The 24,872-nt window shown below is 45.0% G+C and overlaps 1 protein-coding gene across 2 annotated transcripts in view; it reads right to left on the reverse strand.

Annotated features, from left to right (window-relative positions):
- LOC138663234 (oocyte zinc finger protein XlCOF22-like) overlaps positions 1-24,872 on the reverse strand; it is a 233,026-nt gene that overhangs the window by 179,108 nt on the left and 29,046 nt on the right. The window contains exon 7 of one of the 2 annotated variants that reach the window (XM_069749399.1): positions 17,909-20,524. The exons of the other annotated variant lie outside the window; for it this stretch is intronic. Coding sequence (XP_069605500.1) covers positions 19,503-20,524 — 1,022 coding nt within the window. The 3' untranslated portion in view covers positions 17,909-19,502. Of the gene's footprint in view, positions 1-17,908; positions 20,525-24,872 lie in introns of those variants that run through there. 2 annotated transcript variants of the gene reach the window in all.

The following is a 24,872-nucleotide window of genomic DNA, read 5'->3' on the forward strand; positions in this document are numbered from 1 at the left end:
CCTAACTAAAGGTGTGGAGGGCAAACTCTGCTGCCCAGAGCTTCCAGCTTAGCTGAATAGATCCATACTGATAAGCTGGACAAATGAGCAAAAACAAAGACAGTACTGAACAACAAAGTCCACAATAAGTGAACTGCAAAAGAACAAGCAAGGACTTAGCTTTGCTGAACTGGTCAGAGTGTCAGGGAAATCCAAAGAGCAAAGACTCCAGGCTGGAACAATTGACAACTGGCATTGAATGAGGGCTAAGGCCAGACTAATATAGCCGAGCCCGAAAGACGATCAGTGAAAACAGCTGCAGAAGCTAAATCCAAGAAGCAGCCATACCACTCAAAACCACAGGAGGGAGCCCAAGAGCAGAACTCACAAAAATGCCACTTACAACCATCGGAGGGAGCCCAAGAGCGGAATTCACAACAGAGGAGTTTGTGCCGGTTGTGAACAGATGGTGATGTGGCTGGAATATAAGAAATGAAACGTGTCTTTATTGTATTCTCTGCAGCCGAGTCCTTGCTGGAAGAAGTTGTCATGTCGGTCTGTGCCAGATGGAAAAGACGGGAAAAGTGAACGATTCCATCATAAAGAATGTCAGCGGTAAGACATTATCTGTAACTGTGCTGTGATCTATGTTTTGTAGGACTGGTATCTACCACTGACCATATGGCGGTAATATCCATGTTGGTTATTATATAGAGATTATCTTCAGTAATAGTGTGGTTATCTGCTGAGGCTCTCCTCCACTGTTAAGGTACCGTCACACATAGCGACGCTGCAGCGATACCGACAACGATCCGGATCGCTGCAGCGTCGCCGTTTGGTCGCTGGAGAGCTGTCACACAGACAGCTCTCCAGCGACCAACGATCCCGAGGTCCCCGGTAACCAGGGTAAACATCGGGTAACTAAGCGCAGGGCCGCGCTTAGTAACCCGATGTTTACCCTGGTTACCATCCTAAAAAGTAAAAAAACAAACGCTACATACTTACCTTCTGCTGTCTGTCCTCGGCGCTCTGCTTCTCTGGTCTGGCTGTGAGCGCCGGGCAGCCAGAAAGCAGAGCGGTGACGTCACCACTCTGCTTTCCGGCTTACCGACGCTCACAGCCAGAGCAGGAGGAGAGCAGAGCACAGCGCTGGAGGACAGACGGCTGTAGGTAAGTATGTAGTGTTTGTTTTTTTACTTTTAGGATGGTAACCAGGGTAAACATCGGGTTACTAAGCGCGGCCCTGCGCTTAGTTACCCGATGTTTACCCTGGTTACCAGCAAAGACATCGCTGAATCGGTGTCACACACGCCGATTCAGCGATGTCTACGGGGAGTCCAGCGACGAAATAAAGTTCTGGACTTTCTTCCCCGACCAGCGATCTCCCAGCAGGGGCCTGATCGCTGCTGCCTGTCACACTGGACGATATCGCTAGCGAGGACGCTGCAACGTCACGGATCGCTAGCGATATCGTCTAGTGTGACAGTACCTTTAGGGCTCGTCACCGAATTGTAATGAAGGTTACATGGTTAGGGGCCCACTCAGAAGCTTCGCCCCCCGAACCAAAACCCTAACTTCGCCTCTGCCTTCAATAAATCCCAGGGATAGTCCTTGGATATTGTAGGAATTTATTTGCCTATCCCAGTGTTTTCACATGGGCAGTTATTTGTGGCTTTCTCCAGGGGAAGGAAAAGCCAACAAATAAGGGTCAAAATATTTATTAACAATTGTAAAAGCCAAAAAATGTTGTACACAAAAGCGGGACTAACTCCTAGCCGCAGTCTGTGGACCAAACATTGGGAATGGGCAGGGCCTTGGGGGCAGATCCCAAGTGCGCTCAACCATGTGAAATGGCTTACGCTCAGGAGCATTGAGGAATAGCACTATGGGATAGCTCTACCCGTTCACTTTCTTCATGGATAGCGCCGTCGGATAGCTGTACCCGAACAGTATTAACTACAGAGCTTTTTCATACACAAGGTATTTATGTTTGCTATTAGTCTGCACATACGCCAGTCTGGTGCGTGGGTACACCCCATTGGGACCCTAACCTAACATGATGCCTCTCCCCTGCTAAAAGCCTACAATCATATGGGCAGGTATGATCAATCTATTTTTTAAACCACCTTAGGCTGGTGGGTGGAGTGCTCAGTCACAAGGCATTGTACAAATATCAAAAGAATGTCTGTCCCTTCCAAGCAAAAAGACAAATGTGAACAAGTGCAAGGTAAGAGAGCCACTCCATATGTAACTAACATTAGCCCCTTACTGACTGCCAATATGCCTTTTAACGGGGGCAGTTAAGGGTACTTATGCCACAGCGCTGCTTTTTAACAACACTGAGGAATGATTATAGCACCCCCCAGAGTCAGAATTTCTATGGGGGTAGCTGAGACCCCAGAGAACATAATTGGGGTCAGTTTTTACTGACCCTGGTGTTATGATCGCTGTTATTAACAGTATAATGGCGACCACAAATTGATTGATTTTCCATTTAATTTCTCTCTCTGATGTGTTCGCACATCAGAGGAGAGAGAAATAGGGTTCCCGATCCTTCCCCCGATACCTCTGTTGTCCCTTCAACCCCCCGTGAAGTCCCCCAGGCCGCCTGCGTCTTCTTCTGGGAGAAAATGGTGGGCGCAGTGCGCCGGCCGAGATGTGCTGGCTAGCACCCGGCAACAATAGGAAATTTTTCCTACTGGTTAATTTTGATCACTGTGAAAGACTATCACAGTGCTAAAAATAAAAAAAACTAGTAAATCAATCCCCCCTTTATCACTCCCTTAATTATGTAAAAGTGATTAAAATAAAGTATTTATTTACATTTTCCCATTAGGGTTAGACTTGGGCTAAAGTGAGTTGGGCTAAAGTTGGTTGAGACTAAAGTTAGGGTTGGGGCTAAAGTGATGGTTGGGATTAGGGTTGGGTCTAGGATTACTGTTAGGGTTGAGATTAGGGTTAGGTTTGTGGTTAGGGTTATGGTTGGGTTTAGGGTTAGGAGTGTGTTGGGGTTAGGGTTGTGGTTAGGGCTATGGTTACTGTTGGGGTTCGGTTTGGAGTTAGAATTGGGGGATTTCCACTGTTTAGGTACATCAGGGGGTCTCCAAATGCGACATGGCGCCACCATTGATTCCAGCCAATTTTGTGTTCAAAAAGTCAGATGATGCATCTTCCCTTCTGAGCCCAGCCATGCACCCAAACACCTAAACACCAAAAATAACACCTGGGGGATTACCTTTACATCACAAACTAATAAAGAAAAAATTATGTTTCTTGGTTTAGAGATCGGCCATAGTGGGAAAAAAAATTATTACAAAAACCCACTTGAAAAAAGTGGATTCAAATGGCTTTTTAGATTTCAACAGTGCACATTACAAGAAGTGGAAGGTTAATATACCCCACAGCCAGAGGCATAGCTAGGGTTTTGGTTCGGGGGGGCGAAACTTCTGAGTGTGCCCCTAACCAGGTAACCTTGATTACAATTCGGTGACGCCCCCTAATAGTGGAGGAGCACCTCAGCAGATGACCACACTGTTACTGAAGATAATCTCTATATAAAGACCAATATGGATATTACCGCCATATGGTCAGTGGTAGATACCAGCCCTACAGAACATATATGAGATCACAGCACAGTTATAGATAATGACTTACCGCTGACATTTTTTCTGATGGAATTGTTCATTTTTCTGGTCTTTTCCATCTGGCCCAGACCGACATGACAACTTCTTCCAGCAACAACTCGTCTGCAAAGAATACAACAAAGACACATTTCACTTCTCATATTCCAGCCCCATCACCATCTATCTCCAACCTGCACAAACTCCTCATCCTGCTGATTCCCCAAATACTGAGCCGCTGCTGCCGTATGTGTCCCTATTACTACACCTGATACCCCAATACTGAGCCGCTGCTGCCGTATGTGTCCCTATTACTACACCTGATACCCCAATACTGAGCCTCTGCTGCCGTATGTGTCCCTATTACTGCACCTGATACCCCAATACTGAGCCGCTGCTGCCGTATGTGTCCCTATTACTGCACCTGATACCCCAATACTGAGCCGCTGCTGCCGTATGTGTCCCTATTACTGCACCTGATACCCCAATACTGAGCCGCTGCTGCCGTATGTGTCCCTATTACTGCACCTGATACCCCAAGACTGAGCCGCTGCTGCCGTATGTGTCCCTACTACTGCACCTGATACCCCAATACTGAGCCGCTACTGCCGTATGTGTCCCTATTACTGCACCTGATACCCCAATACTGAGCCGCTGCTGCCGTATGTGTCCCTATTACTGCACCTGATATCCCAATACTGAGCCGCTGCTGCCGTATGTGTCCCTATTACTGCCCCTGATACCCCAATACTGAGCCGCTGCTGCCGTATGTGTCCCTATTACTCCACCTGATACCCCAATACTGAGCCTCTGCTGCCGTATGTGTCCCTACACAGGTTAATAAGTACATATAAGGATTAAATAAATATAGTGATTACGTATATATGAAGATTAACTGCATACAGTATACTTAGATCTTCACCAAGAGGCTTTTAAACATCATCCGTCTGGAATATCAGAGAAGCAACACCAAGACAGAGAATCCCTGGGAGGTTACCTACACTGCATGGGCGTCCCCAATTATGCAGGTATCAGCACACTGTACATGTATCGGTACCCCAGTTTTGGCACATGTCTTAGTCATGTTTCTATGGTCTTATATAGTGATTTACACTATGTAGTAACTCTAGTTTCACCCACACCTTCAAGTGGGCACTTTTCGAGGTTGGATGAAACTGAGATATCATAAAGTCATCAGACGAGAGGCCATAAACCCCTAGAAAATAATAGCCACAAGGATTTAGAACCACCACAGGCATAGTTTCAGTAAACCTTAATGTTTTACAATGACAAACAGCAAACCTATAAAGGCTTAGAACTGTTTGTGAAGTGAATAAACAAACATTTATCAAGATTGTGTCACTATAAGTTTTGTCTGTGACAGACAATACTCATAGTGACAATCCTGATAAATGTTTGACATGTGACATCTGTAAATGTTTTACAAGAAATACAGCTATGTGATTGTCTTAATGTATTGGGTATACAGTATTTTAATCTTGGTTACAAATCGCCAATTGTATATTCGGAATTTGTACATTTGAGGCAGCCAAAGTTAAGGCTCTCAAGGAGAGAAACTAATATAGTGGACAAAGAATTAATTTTAATGAACTACTGAGCCAAACTAACAGCATTGCTTTATCAAATTGATATGAAGTGTATTGTGTCCAATGTTAGCAACCAGGCAACACAAAAAGGAGCTTTTCAAGTGAGCTCTTTAAGGTACATAAATGTTATGAAGTGTTTGCCAACAAGGATGTGGTTTCACCAATGTGGGGTACCTTTTTTAAAAATATACTAGTGTCATCACAGCCCCCCTTGCCCAAACTTCACCAGCCTATAACAGTACAAAGCACGTTCACCCTGGTGATCTAGTGGCAGTTATTCAAGAGACATTGCAGGAGACAGAGTTAAGAATTAGGCCCAGTGTAGTGTTGTGTGTCTCTGAGACTTGTAATGCAGTGCATGATCTGCCAAACAATTCCGCAATGGGGGTACTGTTATGAATTCTGTTGTCAAGCTCCCTCCTGTGGTCATGAATGGTACTTCGGCTAGTTCTGTCCATGGACTTCCTCTGGTGGCTGTGAGTGGAGTTGCTGCTTCTGAGGTTCCTCCCACAGGTGATGAGGTTAATTCGTTAGCTGGCTGCTCTATTTAACTCCACTTAGATCATTGCTCCAGGCCACCTGTCTATGTTCCAGTATCGGTCTAGTTCGCTCCTGGATCTCTCTGGTGACCTGTCTACTCCAGCAGAAGCTAAGTTCCTGCTAGTATTATTTGTTTTCTATTTCTCTGTCCAGCCTGCTATTTTGATTTTGTCTTGCTTGCTGGAAGCTCTGGGATGCAGAGTGGAACCTCCACACCGTGAGTCGGTGCGGAAGGTCTTTTTGCGCACTCTGCGTGTTTTTTTGTAGTTTTTGTGCTGACCACAGAGTTCCCACTTCCCAGAGCTTGTCCTGTATTATTGTAGCTATCAGGTCTTTCCGTGTGCTCTTAACCACCAGGTCCATTATTGTAACCACCAGGTCATAACAGTACAGGTGGCCCAAAGTATTAATGCATCTCAATAGAGGGATAAGAGAAGTTCTGAGACCATTTTTTTTTCTTTGCAGTGTGTTTTGTCTCTCTTTTCCCCTTTACCTCTGGGTGGTTCAGGACACAGGTGTAGATATGGACATTCAAGGTCTGTCCTCTTGTGTGGATCATCTCACTGCAAGGGTACAAAACATTCAAGATTTTTTGGTTCAGAATCCGATATCAGAGCCTAGGATTCCAATTCCTGATTTGTTTTTGGGGATAGATCTAAGTTTCTGAATTACAAAAATAATTGTAAATTGTTTCTTGCGTTGAGACCTCGCTCCTCAGGTGACCCTGTTCAACAAGTGAAAATCATTATTTCTTTGTTACGTGGCGACCCTCAAGACTGGGCATTTTCCCTTGCGCCAGGAGATCCGGCATTGCGTGATGTTGATGCGTTTTTTCTGGCGCTTGGATTGCTTTACGATGAACCAAATTCAGTGGATCAGGCAGAGAAAATCTTGCTGGCTCTGTGTCAGGGTCAGGATGAAGCGGAGATATATTGTCAGAGGTTTAGAAAGTGGTCTGTGCTTACTCATTGGAATGAGTGTGCCCTGGCAGCAATTTTCAGAAAGGGTCTCTCTGAAGCCCTTAAGGATGTCATGGTGGGATTTCCCATGCCTGCTGGTCTGAATAAGTCTATGTCTTTGGCCATTCAGATCGATCGACGCTTGCGTGAGCGTAAAGCTGTGCACCATTTGGCGGTATTATCTGAGCATAGGCCTGAGCCTATGCAATGTGATAGGACTTTGACCAGAGCTGAACGGCAAGAACACAGACGTCGGAATGGGCTGTGTTTTTACAGTGGTGATTCCACTCATGCTATCTCCGATTGTCCTAAGTGCACTAAGCGGTTCGCTAGGTCTGCCACCATTGGTACGGTACAGTCAAAATTTCTTTTGTCCGTTACTCTGATTTGTTCTTTGTCATCCTATTCTGTTATGGCATTTGTGGATTCAGGCGCTGCCCTGAATCTGATGGACTTGCAGTATCCTATTCCTTTGAGAGGAATTGATGCTACGCCTTTGGCCAAGAATAAGCCTCAGTACTGGACCCAATTGACCATGTGCATGGCTCCTGCACATCAGGAGGATATTCGCTTTTTGGTGTTGCATAATCTGCATGATGGTGTCGTTTTGGGGTTGCCATGGCTACAGGTCCATAATCCAGTATTGGATTGGAAATCTATGTCTGTGTCCAGCTGGGGTTGTCAGGGGGTACATGGTGATGTTCCATTTTTGTCAATTTCGTCTTCCATTCCTTCTGAAGTCCCAGAGTTTTTGGCGGATTACCGGGATGTATTTGATGAGCCCAAATCCAGTGCTCTACCTCCTCATAGGGATTGCGACTGTGCAATTAATTTGATTCCTGGTAGTAAGCTTCCTAAGGGCCGATTGTTCAATTTATTTGTGCCAGAACACGCCGCTATGCGCAGTTATATAAAGGAATCCTTAGAGAAAGGTCATATTCGTTATCACCGTTGGGAGCAGGGTTCTTTTTTGTGGCCAAGAAGGATGGTTCTTTGAGACCTTGTATTGATTACCGCCTTCTTAATAAAATTACAGTCAAATTTCAGTACCCTTTGCCGCTGCTGTCTGATCTGTTTGCTCGTATTAAGGGGGCTAGTTGGTTCACCAAGATAGATCTTCGAGGGGCGTATAATCTTGTGCGTATTAAACAGCATTTAATACGCCCGAGGGCCATTTTGAGTACCTGGTTATGCCATTCGGGCTTTCCAATGCTCCATCAGTATTTCAGTCCTTTATGCATGACATCTTCCGAGAGTACCTGGATAAATTCCTGATTGTGTATTTGGATGATATTTTGGTCTTTTCAGATGATTGGGAGTCTCATGTGAAGCAGGTCAGAATGGTGTTCCAGATCCTTCGTGCTAATTCCTTGTTTGTGAAGGGGTCAAAGTGTCTCTTTGGAGTTCAGAAGGTTTCATTTTTGGGTTTCATTTTTTCCCCTTCTACTATCGAGATGGACCCTGTTAAAGTCCAGGCCATTTATGATTTGACTCAGCCGACATCTGTGTTGTGCCAGCCAGATGTTTCACTCCCGTTTCAGGTTGAGGTTGATGCTTCTGAGATTGGAGCAGGGGCCGTTTTGTCACAAAGAAGTTCTGATGGCTCGGTGATGAAACCATGTGCTTTCTTTTCTAGAAAGTTTTCGCCTGCTGAGCGCAATTATGATGTTGGTAATCGAGAGTTATTGGCCATGAAGTGGGCATTCGAGGAGTGGTGACATTGGCTAGAAGGAGCCAAGCATCGCGTGGTGGTCTTGACGGATCACAAGAATTTGACTTATCTTGAGTCTGCCAAACGGTTGAATCCTAGACAGGCTCGTTGGTTGCTATTTTTCTCCCGTTTTGATTTTGTGGTTTCGTACCTTCCGGGCTCTAAGAATGTGAAGGCTGATGCCCTGTCAAGGAGTTTTGTGCCTGACTCTCCGGGTGTTCCTGAGCCGGCGGGTATTCTCAAAGAGGGGTTAATTTTGTCTGCCATCTCCCTTGATTTGCAGCGTGTGCTGCAAGAGTTTCAGGCTGATAGACCTGACCGTTGCCCAGCGGAGAAACTGTTTGTCCCTGATAAATGGACTAGTAGAGTTATCTCTGAGGTTCATTGTTCGGTGTTGGCTGGTCATCCTGGAATCTTTGGTACCAGAGATTTGGTGGCTAGATCCTTTTGGTGGCCATCTTTGTCACAAGATGTGCGTGCTTTTGTGCAGTCCTGTGGGACTTGTGCTCGGGCTAAGCCCTGCTGTTCTCGTGCCAGTGGGTTGCTTTTGCCCTTGCCGGTCCCGAAGAGGCCCTGGACGCATATTTCTATGGGTTTTATTTCAGATCTCCCTGTCTCTCAAAGGATGTCGGTCATTTGGGTGGTTTGTGATCGCTTCTCTAAGATGGTCCATTTGGTACCCTTGTCTAAATTGCCTTCCTCCTCTGATTTGGTGCCATTGTTTTTCCAGCATGTGGTTCGTTTGCATGGCATTCCGGAGAACATCGTTTCGGACAGAGGTTCCCAGTTTGTTTCGAGGTTTTGGCGTTCCTTTTGTGCTAGGATGGGCATTGATTTGTCTTTTTCCTCGGCTTTCCATCCTCAGACAAATGGCCAAACCGAACGAACTAATCAGACTTTGGATACATATCTGAGATGCTTTGTTTCTGCTGATCAGGATGATTGGGTGTCCTTTTTGCCTTTGGCTGAGTTCGCCCTTAATAATCGGGCCAGCTCGGCTACTTTGGTTTCGCCGTTTTTCTGTAATTCTGGTTTCCATCCTCGTTTCTCTTCAGGGCAGGTTGAGTCTTCGGACTGTCCTGGTGTGGATACTGTGGTGGATAGGTTACAGCAGATTTGGACTCATGTGGTGGACAATTTGACATTGTCCCAGGAGAAGGCTCAACGTTTCGCTAACCGCCGGCGCTGTGTGGGTCCCCGACTTCGTGTTGGGGATTTGGTTTGGTTGTCGTCTCGTTATGTTCCTATGAAGGTTTCCTCTCCTAAGTTTAAGCCTCGTTTCATTGGTCCGTATAAGATGTCTGAGGTTCTTAATCCTGTGTCATTTCGTTTGGCCCTTCCGGCTTCTTTTGCCATCCATAATGTGTTCCATAGGTCGTTACTGCGGAGATACGTGGCGCCTATGGTTCCATCCGTTGATCCTCCTGCCCCGGTGTTGGTTGAGGGGGGAGTTGGAGTATGTGGTGGAGAAGATTTTGGATTCTCATATTTCGAGACGGAAACTCCAGTACCTGGTCAAGTGGAAGGGTTATGGTCAGGAGGATAATTCCTGGGTTTTTGCCTCTGATGTTCATGCTGCCGATCTGGTTCGTGCCTTTCATTTGGCTTGTCCTGGTCGGCCTGGGGGCTCTGGTGAGGGTTCGGTGACCCCTCCTCAAGGGGGGGGTACTGTTGTGAATTCTGTTGTCAAGCTCCCTCCTGTGGTCATGAATGGTACTTCGGCCAGTTCTGTCCATGGACTTCCTCTGGTGGCTGTGAGTGGAGTTGCTGCTTCTGAGGTTCCTCCCACAGGTGATGAGGTTAATTCGTTAGCTGGCTGCTCTATTTAAAGGGAACCTGTCACCCCGTTTTTTGAGATTGAGCTATAAATACTGTTAAATAGGGCCTGCGCTGTGTGTTCCTATAGTGTATGTAGTGTACCCCGATTCCCTATGTATGCTGAGAAATAACTTACCAAAGTCGCCGTTTTCGCCTGTCAATCAGGCTGGTCAGGTCGGGAGGGCGTGGTGACATCGCTGGTTCTTCCTCAGCTTTACGTTGGTGGCGTAGTGGCGTAGTGGTGAACAAGCAGCGCGCGATCTGCGCTGTAATCCCTTGCATCGGTGGGGGCGGCCATCTTCCTGGGGCCGCGCGTGCGCAGATCGAGTGCTCTGCTGCACGGGGCTTCAGGAAAATGGCCGCGGGATGCCGCGCGTGCGCATTAGAGATCGCGGCGGCCATTTTCCCAAAGCCGAGTTTGCATCTCGGCTTTGGGAAAATGGCCGCCGCGATCTCTAATGCGCACGCGCGGCATCCCGCGGCCATTTTCCTGAAGCCCCGTGCAGCAGAGCACTCAATCTGCGCACGCGCGGCCCCAGGAAGATGGCCGCCCCCACCGATGCAAGGGATTACAGCGCAGATCGCGCGCTACTTGTTCACCACTACGCCACTACGCCACCAACGTAAAGCTGAGGAAGAACCACCGATGTCACCACGCCCTCCCGACCTGACCAGCCTGATTGACAGGCGAAAACGGCGACTTTGGTAAGTTATTTCTCAGCATACATGGGGAATTGGGGTACACTACATACACTATAGGAACACACAGCGCAGGCCCTATTTAACAGTATTTATAGCTCAATCTCAAAAAACGGGGTGACAGGTTCCCTTTAACTCCACTTAGATCATTGCTCCAGGCCACCTGTCTATGTTCCAGTATCGGTCTAGTTGACTCCTGGATCTCTCTGGTGACCTGTCTACTCCAGCAGAAGCCAAGTTCCTGCTAGTATTATTTGTTTTCTATTTTTCTGTCCAGCCTGCTATTTTGATTTTGTCTTGCTTGCTGGAAGCTCTGGGATGCAGAGTGGAACCTCCGCACCGTGAGTCGGTGCGGAAGCTCTTTTTGTGCACTCCTGTATTATTGTAACTATCAGGTCTTTCCGTGTGCTCTTAACCACCAGGTCCATTATTGTCCTAACCACCAGGTCATAACAGGGTACCTTTTTTAAAAATAGATTAATGCCATAGCAGGTCCCTTGGCCAAACTTCAACAGCCTATAACAGTACAAAGTACGCTCACCCTGGTGATCTACTGGCAGGTACAGGACAGATTGCAGGAGACCGAGTTAAGAAGTGGGCCCAAAGTAATGTCAAGCCCAATTCCCCAATGTGGGATCCTTTTTTAAAAACAAATAAGAGTGCCATCACAGCCCCTTCAGCCCTTAGTGGCAGTTAAAGGACACATTGCAGGAGACAGAGTTAAGAGGTAGGCCCAATGGAATGTCATGCCCAATTCCCCAATGTGGGGTCCTTTTTGGACTGATTAAAATAGTGCCATCACAGCCCCCTTGCCCTAAATTCACTGGCCTATAACAGTACAGAGCATGTTAACCTTGGTGATCTAGTGGTTCTGGATGATGAGGATGAGGAAAAGGAGGAGGATAACAACAAACAGACCAAATATTGTAGCCTCTACCCATGCGTGATTGTTAAGAGGTGCATGAGAATACACCTCCCCAAAAAGAGAGAATGTATTTGAGGGTATGTTTCGCTATTTTCACTTGGTGGTTTTTCAGAAGTCTTTCCCAATCCAGCCCTTGTTCATTTTTATAATAGTCAGGCTGTCCACATTTTCAGTTGACAGGTGGATGCGCTTATTTCTTATAATTCCACAAGCGGCACTAAAAACCCTCTCTGACAGAATGCTAGCAGCAGGGCAGGCAAGGACCTCCAAGGCGTAGAGAGCCAGTTCATGCCACGTGTCCAGCTTGGATACTCAATAATTAAAAGGCACAGAGGAATCACGGAGGGCGTTTGTACAATCTGCAAGGTACTCCCTTGCCATCTCCTCAAACATTGCACTTCTTGTGACAGCACCCCTTGCCTCTGTGCCGCCACGATGGGAGGGTCTGAGAAAACTGTCCCAGAACTTGGCCATTGTTCCCCTGCCTGAGCTGGATTGTACTCTGACATCTGCTGCAAGCGTTCTCATATGGGAATTTTCTAGGTAATTCCACTACAAGGGCCCTCTGGTACTGCAACATTTAATACACATCTGCCCCAGGCAGAAGAGATTGAAAGTATTCCTTGGAGCGTGGGTCTAGAAGTGTCACCAACCAGTAATGTGTGTCACCCAAAATTTTGATAATGCGAGGGTCACGTGAAATGCAGCACAACAAAGTCAGCCATGCGTGCCAGACTGCTAACAGGCAAGACTTCTGTGTCCTCACCAACAGGAGGACTGACCATGCTGTCCTCCTCATCCTCCTCCCTGTCCTCAGGCCATCCCCGCTGAACAGAAGCTATTACACATGTGTTTGTAGTACCGTCTATAGCGCATGAAAGTAGCTCATGTTCTTCCTCCTCCTCCTCATTGCCTACCAATCCACGTTGAGAAGACATGAGGCTGGGCTGAGTGTAATCCCCCTGTATGTTTCCTTGCTCCATGTCATCGTGCTCCGTCTGCAATGCATCCTCTGATTGTGAGCAGAGAGGTTTCCAGAGTGCTGAGAAGCAGCATGGTGATGCTAATTATGGCGTCATCACCGCTCACCATCTTGGTGCAGTCCTCAAAGTTTTGGAGGATGTTATATATGTCTGACATCCATGTCCACTCCTGAGGTCTTATGTGTGGAGTCTGACCTGAAATTCGATGGCCTTGTTGATGTTGGTAGTCAACAACGGCCCTCTTCTGCTCACAAATCCTTTCCAACATAAGCAGTGTAGAGTTCCAGCACGTGGGGACATCACATAACAGTCAGTGAACTGGAAGCTGAAAACGCTGCTGAAGCACGGCAAGGGCGGCTGAAGCTGTAGCTGACTTTCTAAAATGGGCAGACAGACGACATACTTTCACTAGCAGATCTGGCAGCTCTGGGTAGCTTTTTAGAAAACGTTGAACCACGAGGTTAAGAACATGGGACAAGCAAGGAACGTGTGTGAGCTCACCAACCAGACAACCACCACATGTACTTATGCTGGCTAACAGATGTAAATCATCCAGCTGCGGCAAGAAAAACTAAATCTCCGAGCACGAAAAATACTCGGAGGACCCCCGAGCATGCTCGAGAAATCTCAAGTAACGAGTATATTCACTCATCGCTAGTGGCAACCGTTTCACACTGCTCTGGCTTCAATAATGGTGTGCTGCGATCCCCTAGAAACTGGGACAGGAAGGTCGAGCGAGAAGATGTGGGTCTTTGTTGTTGCCCACTTTCACCTTGGCCACGGCCTCGTCCTCTGCATGCACCATCAACATCACGTCCACATCCTCTCCCCTGGCCTTAACCATTTTAAATGGACTACTGAACTATTTCAAATGTTCAACACAAATGTCTTTATTAGTAGCAAAATAATATCTGATCAGTATGCCTGCAAATCTACGATTTTTCAAACCCAAACACCAGGCAGGCATCAGCCTCACGTAACAGACTGTATTCAATGTTTGGGGTTTTTTTTGTGAAGTGAATTTATACAGAATAGTGCTGTATATAATTTGGGTAGCAGACAGCAAGAGAAGTATTTCAATGGCAAAAAATGCGCCAACTGGAGCACGCAAAAGTATGAGGCCTGTCACGGAAATACCACACTGGCAAATATGTGGCCTTTTTTGGGGGTTTGATAGGCCAAAAAGTACTGTATAGAATTTGAGGATCAGACAGCAAAAAAATAAGTACACCGGCCTACAATGACCAAACTTGGAGCACCCTGATATATGACAGCTGTCTTGGGAATACCACACTGGCATATATGTGGCCTTTTTTTTGGTTGGATAGGCCAAATAGTGCTGTATAGAATTTGAGTATCATACAGCAGAAAAAAATAATTACAGCGGCCTACAATGACCAAACTTGGAGCATGCAGATATGAGGCCTTTTTCGGTGAATTTACAACACACACAAAAAAATGTGGCACAAAGCTAGCACACACAACTATGCTATGTATGCCTGACAAACTATGATTTTTCAACAGGCCTCAGTCTGACAGAACAGACTGTATTTTTTTTTTTTGGGGGGGGAATTTTTGGAAAAAAAAAAATCCAACTAGGTATATAGTAAAGTAGCTGCTGCTGCAGCAGCAGCATGCAGTTATGGAGCTTTTGGATGTATGCAGTGGGAGCAATGGACGCACATACAGTGCCTGCAGGCCTTGCACTGATGTGGATATACTGCGCCCTGCCTACCTAGTGCTGCAATATCGGGACCCACAAATTAGCCCTAAAAAGGACTGTTGGTTTCTCAGGAGTTGTGGATGTAAGAGTTGCAGACCTACACTAACTCTAAAACCACGATTCTGGCCCTATCTCGGCACCAGCTCTCCCTACTGTTGCTAAATCTAGAACAGAATGCAGCGAGCAGGGCGGCACCAGGTCTCTTATACTCGGGATGATGCTGTGCTGCCAAGCCAATCACTGCACGACCACATCAAAGATGGCTGCGGTGTTTCATGGCCTGGCAGACAATCTCTGCAGCAATGTTGGGCCTCAAAAGTCTGCCAAAACTGCTGGGTGGAGACTGCAGTTATCGCCGAAGTACACCGAGCCTAGTGATACTCGGGCGAGTATCAAATAGTGGCGAGCATGTTCGCTCATCACTAGTAATGATGTATATTATTAAATGCAAGTGAATGTAATACATTTTATATTATTCTGTAAGAAATAAGAATTGTAATGATATATATTTTTAATTGCAGTTGTAATGCTTTTCATATTATTGAATTGTCTTGTGTCTACATAAAATCTGTGACTGGACCATTCTGAAATGTAATTATTTTCAGAACCATAAAATCTTTTAAAACCTTTACAATATTGTGTATCTCCTTTTTCACAAACCTACAAAACACACTTTATACTTGGGTAGGTGATTTCAAAGAGCTGAATAATAAATTTATGGGCCATATAAATAATATGCCCAATCAGTGAGAATCACACTATCAAATAAGAATGACAAATGATCTGATAGGTATATCAAATTCATATAAAATACTGCATACATAGTGAATACAGACCCAATCAACGGGAATCACGCTATCCAATAAGAATGACAAATAAATGATTTGATGGGTATATCAAACTCACAAAATATAGGGAGAGATACGAAATATAAAACTCATACAATATAAGGAATAGCACAAAGGATGGTCTGATAGGGGAGGGGGCGTGTGTTTGAAGAGGGGGGCAGAACACAGTTTTTGATAGGGCATAGTACCTGTTATATTAAGTTTGATGAATAATATGTAAGCTACACTATTTGTATTTTTTCAGCTGGGGCCATTGACCCCATAGACTGGCATCCTTTAGAATGACAAATCTGTGTCCCACAAGATGAAGCCATGCTCTCCTGTAGAGAGTCTCTGGTTCCTTGGATGTATATCTGTATATGGAGGTATACGAGGGGCGATCTAAAAGTAATGATAATCAATACTAAACACAATGAATATAGTCAAAAAATAAATTTATTTTTCTACATAGTCTCCTAACAAGTCTATACATTTAGTCCATCTCTTTTCTAAACTTAGAATTCCCTTCGAAAAAAATTCTTGATCTTGACCCTCAAAAAAATCCCCAACAGCGGTTATCACGTCGCTATTGTCGTCAAATTTCTTGCCCCGGAGGTGTTCCTTGAGCCGAGGAAAGAGAAAGAAGTCACTGGGGGCTAGATCTGGTGAATAGAGGGGGTGTTCCACCAGTTCAAAGCCCGCTTCTTGAATGGTAGCCATGGCAACAGCAGCTTTGTGAGCTGGCGCGTTATCTTGGTGAAACAACACTCCAGCCCAGTTTGCCGCGCCTTTTCTCCTTGATAGCCTCCCGCAATCTTATTTGTTCTGCGTAGTAGGAGCCCGTAATAGTGGCTCCCTTCTCCAAATAGTCCACCATAATAATTCCTTCAGCGTCCCAAAAAACGGACGCCATAACCTTCCCTGCTGAGCTTGACACTTTGAATTTCTTCGGCGTCGGTTCGTCGGCTCGTTTCCATGTCATCGATTGTTGTTTAGTTTCGGGATCAAAGTGGTGGATCAAGGTCTCGTCCATGGTCAAAAAACGTGACAAAAAATTTTCCCTGTGTGCATGGAACTTTTCGAGATTTGCTATTGAAATGTCAACTAGTTTCTTCTTTTGTTCGTCGGTTAACATTTTTGGCACCCAACGCGCGGAGACCTTTCTCATATGCAATTCTTTTGCAAGGATTCTTTGAATACTGCCATATGAGATCCCTGTGACCTCAGCTACATGCCTGATAGTCACTCTTCGATCTGCCAATACAACTTCTTCAACTTTTTTCACGTTTTCTTCATTGAGGGACGTGGATGGGCATCCTTCACGATGTTCATTTTCCGTCGATGTTCTTCCCAGCTTAAATTCCTTGGCCCAGCGTGCAACTGTGGAATATGGAGGAGAAGAGTCCCCCAATGTTTCCACCAAGTCGCTGTGTATGTCTTTGGTAGTCATTTTTTTCAAGCAGCCTAATGATGGTGCATCATAATGTGCCAGGACATGTACAGTGTGGGAGGCATCTGCACTAGTGTCATTAACAGGGATTTGGGAAGCACCTAGCACAGGAGAAGAGACAGCGGTGTCACCCACTGGCACCAATCATGGACCCAGACGTCAGGTGCTTAGATGACATGTGCTTGATCATGCTAATGGTGGTTAGGCTCTTAGTGGTCAGGGCTCAGAACTCTTTATAAAAGTCCAAGACGGGGGAATTCCTAACTCTTTGATGGAGAAATTCACAAGTGTCAGTACTCTATGGAACAGTTGCCTACCTTCTCCCTCTGTTCACCTCACTGCCTTTTTCGGTGCTGCTGATCCATCCCCCCTCAGGGCTTCTGGCCTCGCTCTGCATGCCACCTTGGGTCACTGACTTCATCATCCACCACCTCATGTTCCACTGCCGAATCCTGTTCCTCCTGACTTGGTGACTTAACTACAATCTGACTTGTCAACAATTGTGCCTCATCATCATCTTCCTTGTTAGACAAAATGTGGGTACTCTAAGTTTTGTGCATCATTAAACAGAAATTCCAAGAGAGACAAGGGAATAATGCAGGTTGAGAGGCCACAATCAAGAAATTATGTTATATAGAGCTTCTTGTAGTATCCTAGTGTGGGATCACTAATCTCCTGGGACTCAACATAGAAGGAGGATCAGGGTGAGGATTAAGTGATTCAGACTCTTGGCTGGTGAGACTGGACCGTATGGAAGACTGGGTTGTGCTGCCAAGCATGCTGAAAACATTATCTGCTATCCAACTGACCACTTGTTCGCACTGTTTTGACTTCAGAAGTGGTGTACCTTACCTTCCTGCAAAGTGGTACAGAAACCTAGGTGATGTGGATGGGCGTGGTTCTTGTGCTTCAGCAACTGGCATAGTCACATCTGCTCCATATCCTCCATCATTAGCGCCTCCACTTCCCCGATCCTTACCGCACGCATTACAACTTTTCTAATTGCTAGGTCTCTTAAAACCAAGTTTATTTTTGATAAAACAAAAATTGTTCACCTGCAGCAGTCAAAACTTTTTTTTGTAGTTTAATATTACCATAATGTAACACAAACCACGTAGAAATGTATGTATGAATGACAAATTAAATCCAGAAAAATTTCTCAACGCTTATTTGAAGTGTTATACACATCCAGAATGCACCCAAAAAGCACGTAATACTCTATGGATAACACTGTAGTCTATTTTTTCACCCCCCAAAAGAATATGGTCAACTGCCGATGCTATATATTTAGCAACGGACTGCAAAGCACTAAGCCCTGCCTAGAGACAGTATTCAGCCACTCTCTCTGCTCATGCAACTGTCCCTCCCTAGGCTAAATGCAGAATGTATTTGATACAAATAAAGCACAAGATTAGCCCTTACAAAGACTGTTAACATGATGGTTCAGCTTCGGCACTGGTATCAACACTAAAGGACTCTAATTCGTTATACTGTGCACATACAGGCCTGCACAACGACTGTTCTTCCAATAAGAATGGTCCCTGACCTGTGCACTGGCGTCAGTGTGCCAAGTGTGGTGGCGCCTGTTCTTTTATAACTCCTGATTATATAATACAGCCAATCACAGTAATGCCACTACCGAGATGGCTAAGGCATTACAGTGACTGGCAGGCAATCCCCTGCATGTTTATTGGCTGTGTAACAGACACTAAACATGCGGAGTGGGGATTCGAACTTCAAATCCTAGCAATTACTAATGATCACTGAGTATTTCCAACCACGCAGATATTCAAGTGATATCCGAGTATCACAGAACACGGTCGCTCATCCCTAGAAATTACCCTTTCTCACTTAACTATACGACTATTTGTTATGTTTTTATACATTTTGTCAATAATATATGTATTGTCTCCCCATCTTGAATTATTTTTGACTATCAACAAAATACAATTCTCCAGTAATTTATTTTTCACACTCTAGGTATGATAATGATTTTTCTCTGTGTGGGATTTTTGATGTTGGACAATCCCTTCTCACAGGAAAGTAAAAAATGTATCCAGCTTCTACTCCAAGACATGTTTAAAATGATGAATTCTTCATTTTTTCAAAGTTAAAATATAATCCTATCAAAAAGTTTTCTTTCTTTCTTGGTTGAACCATGTAGGAAAAATGTATTTAAGGATCATAGGGAACATAGGGAACAGACTAATAGAATACCAAACGTGTTTTGAAAGAAAGTGCACTCTTAAACTTGGTTCACTGTCTCCACTTTTGGACATATCAAGCAATAAGAGTAAGTCACAGAGCAGCCACAGTCTTGTCTTCCTGTTGATATTCAATGCATCTGAATGTAGGAATAGTGAAACCAGCACTGATTGGGTGCTGGGCTTGTGTTATGTAACAACCTCACATGAGCCCCGGCAACGTGAGTGCCAAGACCACTTGAACAGCGCCGGCATGGAAAAGGAGTACGAGTACTGTTATTTGAAGTAGGACAAACATGATGAATTATAATGTGTTGTCATGGTAGTGGACAGCCCCTTTTAGAAATACAATTTTTGGTTAAAACATTTCCAACATTCTAAACATAAAAAAAGGCTTCTCCCCTTTGTGACTTCTCTGATGTGAAAGAGTTGATTTTAGTGTAAAACATTTCCTATATTATGAACATGAAAAAGACTTTTCTCTTGTGTGGGTTCTCTGGTGCTTAACCAAATCTGATTTCTGTGTAAAACATTTTCCACATTCTGAACATGAAAAAGGCTTGTACCCTGTGTGAGTTCTTTGGTGTTTAACAAGATTACTTTTCTGGTTAAAACATTTCCCACATTCTGAACATGAAAAAGGCTTCTCTCCTGTGTGGGTTCTCTGGTGGCAATCAAGATGCGCCTTCCGGTTAAAACGTTTCCTACATTCTGAACATGAAAAAGGCTTCTCCCCTGTGTGGGTTCTCTGATGCTTATCCAAACCTGATTTCTGTGTAAAACATTTCCCACATTCTGAACAGGAAAAAGGCTTCTCCCCTGTGTGGATTCTCTGGTGCTTAACAAAATCTGATTTATGGTTAAAACATTTCCCACAATCTGAACATGAAAAAGGCTTTTCCCCTGTGTGAGTTCTCTGGTGGTTAACCAAATCTGATTTCTGTGTAAAACTTTTCCCACATTCTGAACATGAAAAAAGTTTCTCTCCTGTGTGGGTTCTTTGGTGTACAACAAGATGCCATTTCTGGTTAAAACATTTCCCACATTCTGAACAGGAAAAAGGCTTCTCCCCTGTGTGGGTTCTTTGGTGTCTAAGATGATGCGATTTGTGTTTAAAACATTTCCCACACTTGGAACAAGAAAATCTTTTCTCCACTGTGTGAATTTTTGGATGTTTAAGAAAAGACTTTACGATGGGAAAACTGTTTCCATATTCTGAACATAAAAATGGCTTCTTTGATTGAGGAGTATTTCCGTTTTTAATGCTTATTTTGTGATTCTGATTTCCCTTACTTGTCGATAATGAATCAGAAGACAGGACCTGTTTCAAAGGATCATTTGATAGATCTTTGCTTTGAAGGGATGATGGTATATCTGGAGTAATAGCATTCACTTTAATTGCATCAGGTGGGATCTCAAAATCATCTGATTTAAAATTTGAAGATGTCAGCTGTTCCTCTGATCTCCTGGTACAGTCATCTGCCAAGATATAAACCAATTATTATTTTTGAATAAAATGTCTAAAATGTATTTGACTGTCATTTAACATTTCTACTTAAAATGTCTGTAAAAATGGCAGGTTATGTAAAAATATTGAATTCTTAACCAATACAATGACAGTTCACAGTCTAATAGAGAATCTCATAGGATGAACCAGTGGTGTGGTGTTCAACTGTTCGTTCGTTCATTCTGCCTCCCAAATATGGAATAAAAAGCCACAAAGAAACGTTATGTAGACGAACTTAATACCAATAAAAACTTCTATTCATTTCACAAAAAAACAATTCCCCACTCAGGTCCATCATCTGTCAGTGGAAAAACAGAGGTTTCCACATTATTAATGGCTCAAAGGCTCTTGAAAAGCAACATGGCTTCCATACACCAATCAACCGATAACCACTCTCCCAAAGTGAAATCTCCCCCTCGCTCCTGAGTCTTGCAGTGTGCCCAAACCACAATTAGCATCCATGTATTTGGCATTACTATAGTGAGAAGAACTCACTTAATTTACAGTGTGCTTCTCCTGGAGCACAATTGTAATACTTATATGGATACTATGGAATCTAATAGCATGGGATAAAGCCAGTCCGAGTACAAAGTTGCAGCAAAGAATATTTTACTCAAAACAGAAATGTAAACAGATATTTCTGCAATTGTAACGAGGTCATCAGCTCTATATATTAAATAATAGCCGACAGAACATAATACAGATATTCCTGTTACAGTGACGAGGTCCTCAGCACAATATAGTAAGTCACAGCAAATGGAGAGGCGAACAGATATATAAACAAGGAAGTCCGATAAGGTTATTAGTGCAAATGCACACAGTCCTTAAAAGAGGAAGTCCAGCAAAACTCAATCACACATGTACACAGTAATTGTAGAAGGAGTCCAGTAATTCACAGATGAGGCGTTGTGTGAATGCAGTCCTGGGAAAGAGAGAATGAGGGAAAAAGAGAGAGCGCTATCTAAGCGTAGCAAATGAGTAAATATTCCTGGATGAGACAAGCACAACTTGAATCTTGCTCACCTGGTGTGGTTGTGCAAAGAGGCACAACACTGGGAAAAGTTTTGCAAACAAGGAAGATACTTCCACAGGTACGCAGCCCGTTGCAGAAGTTCCAGAGATAGCTGAATGCAGACCACCGAGTAGTGAACAGAAGAAGCAGGGAGTTCACCAGCAAACCAGCAGAAGCTCAGGAGCCAGCAGCACAAAATACTCAGGCACCTTAGCACACATGACCCGGACTTAAATAATCTGGACAGACAGGAAGTTCCATGACAGGGCGAGATACAAGACTCCATCTTGGATCAGGGCGAACAGGCACCAGGAAAGTCCAGAATCCTTACAACAATCTGGGCACTATGTGTTGAGTAATAAAATGGCATATTTGCATTTTTTTTTCTCGCACATCCATTGAGTACCGTATTTTCCGGCGTATAAGACGACTGGGCGTATAAGACGACCCCCCAACTTTTCCAGTTAAAATATAAAATCTTAAAAGTCGGGGGTCTTCTTATACGCCGTATGTCATCTTATACGGCCGGTGACTAATGTGCCTTTTTGGGGGGGGGGGTGGTCCCGATGACGGAGGGGGCGTCTCACAGGCGCCGGCAGCTCCATTGCTGCGATGCGGTGGCCTCCGGGAAAATGGCCGCTGGGGGCGGCGCAGGCTCAGATTCAGATCTCGTCTCCCGAGATCTCGGGACGAGATCTGAATCTGAGCCGCCCCCAGCGGCCATTTTCCCGGAGGCCACTGCATCGCAGCAATGGAGCTGCCGGCGCCTCCGGGCTTTCAGGAGATGCCGGAGGAGCCCCGACTGACTCTCCCTGAAGGAACAGCCGCCGCCGCTCCCCAGCACCCCACGCTGACGCTGCACCTACAATATGAGGTAATGGGGCATACTCACACTTCCCTGTGAGACTCCCCCTCAGTCATCGGGACCACTCCCCCCCACCCACCATAGATAGCCTGCGTATAAGACGACCCCCGACTCTTAAGAAGATTTTCAGGGGTTAAAAAGTCGTCTTATACGCCGGAAAATACGGTACTAATTTCCAGAAAGTGCCCGTGGAATAAGAAACAGTCACTACTTTAATGGATTAATTCTCTGACAGTTTTAACATGGGTAGCAGCAGTGGATAAACCATATGTCCTGGGTGAAGGCAGCTACATGGATGGAACAATGGTCAGACAAAATGGAGGAGCAGCAGGTACAGCAGGGTTAAAACATGTGATTCTTTGTCTGGAGGAGTTGAGCCGCATTATAGAGCCTTTATCAGCATAAATGTCCAATTTGGTGGTGCTCAGCATATATCAATATGTAGATATGAATGATACGGAAAAAAGCATGCGGCACTCAGCATGGCAGCTTGAATGAAAAGTCCTTTATTTGGTGACTATCATAGATTGTAAGGTGCAGTGGTGGGCATCTTTCTCAGACACCACCGAGCTTACACCTGTGGGGACGCCCACATTCCAGGTTCCATGGTATGTGCACTCAGCCAACTATATTGACTTGATTGTTATTATTTATGGCTGGATTGTTATGACCTTATGATAACTTTTTGGTGTTTGTTTACATTATTCATGCATATTGCACTTCCATTATGAGTGCCTATGATGCTATGGTATGTCCTAGGGTCACATAGATGTATTATTGTACATGGATTCGGGTGTTGTCATTGTTGTTTTTAAATGTTTTTAATCATGTTTGTGCTTTGGTGATAATAAAAGTAGTTTTTGATATTTTTTGTACCTCGGGTGTGTACTTTCTACATACGCATTAGTCTTTCCTCCAGTACATGTCTTGAGGGGCATCTAGGCAAAAATAAAACCCAAGAGTGAGTTCTTCAGAGGTTCTACTGGCCTGGGTGTCACAAGGACATTGTTAATTTTTGCTGGTCCTGCCCTATCAGCTAACTGCCCCCATATCCCACTTCTGCAGTCCCCTTGTCCCGATACCCGTAATTAAAGTCCCATTTGACCGGATTGCCATGGACCTGGTTGTGCCCTTAGTTAAGTCCGCCAGGGGTCATCAATATATCCTGGTGGTAATGGACTATGCGAAGTGGTACCCAGAGGCAGTACCACTAAGAAACTCCTTCACCTAGAGCATAGCATGAGAGATAGTACATATTTTCTCCCAGTCGGGCATGCCGAATGAGATCCTGACAGATCAAGGGACACAATTCATGTCCAAGGTAATGAGGTAGTTGTGGAAGGCCCTCCAGATTACTCAACTTATGACGTCGGTGTAAAATCCGCAGACAGGAAGCCTGGTAGAGAGGCTTAATAAGACCTTGAAGTCCATATTGAAGAAGGTTGTGGAGAAGGATGACCGAGATTCGGATTGCCTCCTGCCATACCTACTGTTCTCCATCAGAGAAGTCCCACAGGCCTCTACGGGGTTCTCACTGTTCGAGCTGTTATATGGACGATTTCTAGATGTTGCAAAGGAGACCTGGGAAGCAGAAGTTACACCCCATCAGAGCATCATGTAGCCCAAATGCGGGACCGGAACGCAAGGTTGATGCCGATTGTGAAGGACAGCCTCCTTCAAGCACAAGGAGCCCAGGCGAGGGTCTACAACTGAGCCGCAAGGCCGAGACAATTTAGCCTTGGAGACAGGGTGTTGGTATTTAGCCCCACTGTCGAAAGTTCCTGGCCAAGTGGCAAAGGCCATATGAGGTGGTCAAGTAGTTGAATGATGTCAACTACAAGGTCCACCCACCAGGGAGAACAAAGCCGTACCAAGTGTACCACATCAACCTGCTCAAACCATGGAGAGAAAGGGATCTGGTGGAAGCAACGTGCCTAGGGGCCCAACCTGAAGCCAAGGTTGAGGATGTCGCAGTGGCAGAGACATTGTATCCAGCCCAGAAACAACAGTGCCGTGAGCTGCTTCAACGGAATTGAGACCTGTTTTCAGAGTTACCAGGATGTACGCAGGTTGTGGAGCACAAAATCCTAACTGAACCGCATGTGAGGGTGAAACAAAGGCCGTATTGGATTCCTGCAGCTCGCTGCAAGGTGATCTCCAAAGAGGTGAAGGGAATATTTAGCTTGGGCATCATTGAGGAGTTAAAGAGTGGCCGGTACAGCAAATTTGTCCTTGTGCCGAAGCTGGACAGAGAGTTCCACTTCTGTAATGATTACAGGAAGCTAAATGAGGTATCCAAGTTCGATGCATATCCGATGTCCCGTGTTGATGAGCTTATTGAGAGGCTAGGGTCAGCCAGATACATCACAACCCTGGACCTAACAAAAGGGTACAGGCAAATTCTTCTGTCTGCAAGCTCCAAGGAGAAGACGGCCTTCTCTAC

Source organism: Ranitomeya imitator, chromosome 2 (assembly GCF_032444005.1).
Source record: "Ranitomeya imitator isolate aRanImi1 chromosome 2, aRanImi1.pri, whole genome shotgun sequence".
Lineage (NCBI taxonomy): Eukaryota > Metazoa > Chordata > Amphibia > Anura > Dendrobatidae > Ranitomeya > Ranitomeya imitator.